This window comes from Balaenoptera musculus, chromosome X, assembly GCF_009873245.2.
Source record: "Balaenoptera musculus isolate JJ_BM4_2016_0621 chromosome X, mBalMus1.pri.v3, whole genome shotgun sequence".
NCBI lineage: Eukaryota > Metazoa > Chordata > Mammalia > Artiodactyla > Balaenopteridae > Balaenoptera > Balaenoptera musculus.
Genome location: NC_045806.1, coordinates 30,938,685 through 30,943,703, shown reverse-complemented (window position 1 = coordinate 30,943,703; position 5,019 = coordinate 30,938,685). Strand labels below are relative to the sequence as shown.

Below are 5,019 nucleotides of genomic sequence, written 5' to 3'. Positions count from 1 at the left end.
TTCCAAAATATCTGAAAACCCAAATATATCTTAGTCTGTGGGAAAACTTTTTGTGTGTTATTTCTGTAGGTTTTCTGTCCTGTAATGTTTTGCTTAGGCTGATATTAAACTACATATGTGCAGGATGCCCAAAAGTGTTTCGAGGGAAACCAATCCTGGGATCTAATGTTTGCCACAGTTGTTAGATTGCTTAAAAACAAAGCGTATCTCTCAGATTTCATTCGAAGGCAAGGGGCAGCTTGACAGGTGGCATATTGGCCGCCACTGGGTCAAATTAACCCTATGGGTATGTTAGCATGCTTAGAATTTTTAAAAAAAATAAATTGTCAACATTTAAAAATCAGAAGTTCAATCTGGTATCTCTGGGCAAGCAGCACAAATTGGAAGAAGCTGCACAGCCACTGCCCCCTTTAGGCAGGCCTGTGCTTTCCGGTACCTGGCCTGGCCACTCATTTAAGCCACCTGACTGACCCCTGTAGGCAAGAGAGTTTGCTACTGGTGGTTTAGCCCAGTGAAGGGATCCCAGGCTTGGTCGCCCTCAGAACTGCCGCAGGGGGGCAGCACTGGTCTGCCCATGAGGCCTGCGTCAGCCTGAGCCTGTAACCAAGCTGAGCTTATTAGCACATCCTTTCAGAACCAGAAACGTCATCCTCACTTCAGCAGCAGACCCTGCTTCCCCACGCTCCCCATCGGATTTATGCCCTGAGAAGCAACAGCATCTCCACATTCCCACCAGGCCTCGGCGACTGAGGGGGAGCCACGACTCGACCTGCCCCCTCCTTCCCTGCCTACCACGTTCCACAGCCCCCCGCTCCTCCCACTCCACAGCCGGCATCTCTATCTGTTCAGGAATTCTACCTTCACCCCCTGTTAACACCACTGGGCCTCAGATCCTGAGGTAAGAGGCAGGCAAACACCCTTCCCCCTTTAAGGCAGGTTCATTCTTCATCAAATGCTCATTACTTGCCTTTGCTCACTCAGGTTAAAGGTCAGTTGACTTCGTAAGGCAACAGGTCTGCTCTCTGCTCTCACCCCTTCCAACCTCACCGACAACATCTTTAGTGGTAGCATTTAGTTTAAGTTCCTACTGCCCTTCAGGAAAGACATTTAGTATTATGCATTGAGGCCCTTAAAACTGTTCGTCCCATTTCGTCCAAAATGCCATTTACTGTTCCTACCATTTAGTCCAAAAATGCAGGAAAATCCTTATATAAGATACTCTTTGCATTATTTCTCCTAGTGAAAAACCAGAAACAACCCAAATGTCCAGCAATAGGGAAACTGTTAAAAACAAACTATGCTATATTCCCACTTGATGGGCAATTATACAGCTAATGAAAACAAATCAGGATTATGAAGACCATGTGATAAGATAGGAAAGTGACTATGATATGAAACACTATGTAAAAAAAAGAATATAAAATTAAATGTACAGTAATAAATACCTAAAAAAACTAGTCCGAGAATTACTGAAAGATACCAAAATGTTAACATTTTATCTGTACTAGAGCCCTCAGAGTGTGGGTAACCTTTTTTAAACCCCTACCAAATTTAACGTACATATACTACTTTTATAGAGAAAAGTATGTGTGCATGTGTGTATGAAGTTGGAAAATTTGATAGCAATTGTTAAGCTCCCTGGTCTACTCTTAATGTAGACTTTGAAAGTATATAAGCCTCATGTTATCATGATAAAAAGGCCCTTGGGAACCTGCGCCTCCAGGACTCACGGCCTCCAGGATCCAATGCAGCCACGCTAGTAAAACAAAGCTTCCAGGGCCCCAGAGTCCTTAGTTAAAGGCCAATTTTATCCTACCCAGAGATGACTGCTTTGCCTAACTCCTAGGAGACCGCAGCACCACCTGGAAGATAGGATTAGATCAAAATGGTTCTCAGACGCCACTTTAATCAAGTTTTGCACTACACAGTGATGGGGTGGGGGTGAAAGACGGTGATTGTTTTCAAGCAAATTCACCTGCCCCAAGGTGAACAGCCGGGGCTCCCAAGAACAGAAAACTGCTTTCCTTCCCAGGGGAATCCCCTTCCTGAGCTGACAGGACAGGATTTCAGGGAGAATGAGCACAAAGGACAAAGCAAGCTAGTTAAGGGAGCCAGGTAGATTTCTGAACTCTTCCCAGTGCAAACTAGAACTAGGCATGTAGGTACCCCTCCTAAAGGTATCACCCCAATCCCAGCCACTCCCACCTGAGGCCAAGCTGCCTCCCCACAGGGACTGACAGCCAATGTTCATTTCATCACTGTCCTCCCAGTGGTGCACCTAGCAGCGCAGAAGCCTGAGCAGCTGTGGCCACCATCCAGCAGAGGCAGCCTTCAGGCCAGAACCCTCACGGGCCTTCCTCTTCACTGGGCCCTCAGCTACTAGTGTGTCTGCCTGGCCATAGCAGAGCAGCCAGTATGTGTGTGGCTGTGTGGGGCGGTAGGGGCCAGAAGAAACAATAAAGCAAATCAGATGTGGGTTCTGGTTGCTGAGTCGACATGGTGGCAGGACCAGTCTTGGCCCCCAGAAGGACCCATAGGGCCCTGTGTCCTCCATTAATTCTTCTCCGGGCGGTTTCTGTTCAGGACAGCTTTAGGGGCAAATTCCAGCTTGTCCTTAACGCTCACGACCTGGGTGTGGTCCTTGCCTAGCAGCTCATCCAGCTTGCGGTCCTCCCGGCGCTCCGAGATGCTCTTCTCCTCCTCCACAAGCTGGGGATCCTTCCCCCGGATGAACCATTCCAGGTGGTAGCCCACAGCCCCAACCACGAAGGCCACGGGAAAGGTGACATAGGGAGCATAGGTACGCACCACGGTCCAAAGCACAGGCCACATGACATGTGCGCCGCAGCTCACACCTCGCTGTCTGGTCCCCACCCGCCGCCTGTGCTCCCACTTCCGGAGCACCGAAGCCGCCAGTCCCAGCGGCCCTCGGGGCCTCGCCCCAGACCCCGCCCACTGGCACCCGCGATCTTGGCTATTGTAAATAATGCTGCTGTGAACATGGAGGTACAGGTATCTTTTCCAGTTAGTGTTTTTGTTTCTTTTGGATATACTCCCAGAGGTGGAATTGCCGGATCATGTGATAGTGCTTTTAATTTACATTTTTATCTCTCAAAATGAATTAGTGTTTTGGAAATATCAAATAACATGATGAGGGATTATCACTTTTTTATTCTTCAGTTCATTCAACAAGTATTTACTGATCACATACTAAGAGCCGAGCATTGTGCTATATGCTGGTCTGGAACGTCAAAAAAAAAAAAAAGCGAGACAGATACTTTACCTTCATGGAAGTTAAGGTTTAGCTGGAGAGAAATTCAATAAGGAAATAAATACAAAATAAATACAGAATCATAAATTGCAATAAGTGTTTTAAAAGAATATACAAAGATGCAATGGAGGAGGATATCAGGAAAAAAGTGGTTATATTTGGGGGCTAAGAAAAATGCCAATTTGAGAAAGTGACAACAGGTTGAGATCAGAAAGATGAGAAGGAGTTAAACTGGGGAAAAGTGAAACATATGGAACCTTCCAGAAAGAAAAAAAAGCAATTTGATAATAAGAGCAATTCAGAGGTATTGTCCAAATATTTTTCATTACAGGGCATTAGAATTGTTTTAAATAATGGAAATCAGTAGTTTTTTCAAGAATCTGTCAACATTTTTTTATTATTAAACCATCATATTAATTATTTAAAGTATTCTTTATAAAATCTTTCAAGAATCAGGCCTTTTTTATTGTAATGAATTGACTGTATCATTTGCTCAATTTTTTTTTTTTTAATAAATTTATTTATTTATTTATTTGTGGCTGTGTTGGGTCTTCGTTTCTGTGCGAGGGCTTTCTCTAGTTGCGGCGAGCGGGGGCCACTCTTCATCGCGGTGCGCGGGCCTCTCACTATCGCGGCCTCTCTTGTTGCGGAGCACAGGCTCCAGACGCGCAGGCTCAGTAGTTGTGGCTCACGGGCCTAGTTGCTCCGCGGCATGTGGGATCTTCCCAGACCAGGGCTCGAACCCGTGTCCCCTGCATTGGCAGGCAGACTCTCAACCACTGCGCCACCAGGGAAGCCCATCATTTGCTCAATTTTGAGTTAGCATTTAATACTGAAATCTTTTTTTAATATTTATTTTTATTTATTTATTATTTTAGTCTGTGTTGGGTCTTCGTTGCTGCGTGCGGGCTTTCTCTAGTTGCCACGAGTGGGGGCTACTCTTCATTGTGGTGTGTGGGCTTCTCATTGCAGTGGCTTCTCTTGTTGCAGAGCATGGGCTCTAGAGCAGACGGGCTTCAGTAGATGCAGCACGTGGGCTCAGTAGTTGTGGCTCATGGGCTCTAGATTGCAGGCTTAGTAATTGTGGCACACGGGCTTAGTTGCTCCACAGCATGTGGATCTTCCCAGACCAGGGCTCAAACCCATGTCTCCTGCATTGGCAGGTGGATTCTTAACCACTGCACCACCAGGGAAGCCCTTGAAATCTTCTCTTCTAATTATTTCCTTGTCATTAGATTAGTAGAATGTTTTCCTAGCTACTCATTCAAAAAATTTTACAGACTTTTATAGTGTTAAGTGACCACTTATTTAAACTGATTTACAGTAGAGAGTCCATCTGTTAGAAATTTTTAAATTCTATCAGATTACCTAGAAAAAAAGAAAATAGGCATTCCAGGCTGGAACCAAGCTGTTCTTTGTAGAGAATTCTTTTGTTTTTTTTCAAAGAGTTTTTCCTTAGCTAAAATTTTCTTAAAATTATTTTTTTCTAGTATCAGGAAACTAAAGCAAAGTCTACTTTTGATGTAGGGTGGAGGAGGTGGCATTTGGCCTTGCACAGCACTTTGTTAACCAGTTTTCTTCAAGCGGCATTTTCTTTTGTTCCGAGGTGGCAGATTTGTAGCAGAGTGGCATCCAGAAATCACTGTAATTGCAGCAGTATTTCATGCAATTGCTGAAGAGTACTCTCTGTTCAAGGATTTCAAAACACTTTTCTAATGGTAAATTACCTTCACAGTATTCTTTTTTGT

At 44.8% G+C, this 5,019-nt stretch overlaps 1 protein-coding gene across 1 annotated transcript; it reads right to left on the bottom strand.

The window, feature by feature from the left end:
* Positions 1 to 2,522: 2,522 nt before the first annotated feature.
* LOC118888792 (small integral membrane protein 12-like) lies at positions 2,523 to 2,837 on the bottom strand. Its single transcript, XM_036840244.1, has one exon. It carries the CDS (start codon positions 2,830 to 2,832, stop codon positions 2,554 to 2,556), a length of 279 nt encoding a protein of 92 aa, XP_036696139.1. The 5' UTR covers positions 2,833 to 2,837; the 3' UTR covers positions 2,523 to 2,553.
* Positions 2,838 to 5,019: the final 2,182 nt, after the last annotated feature.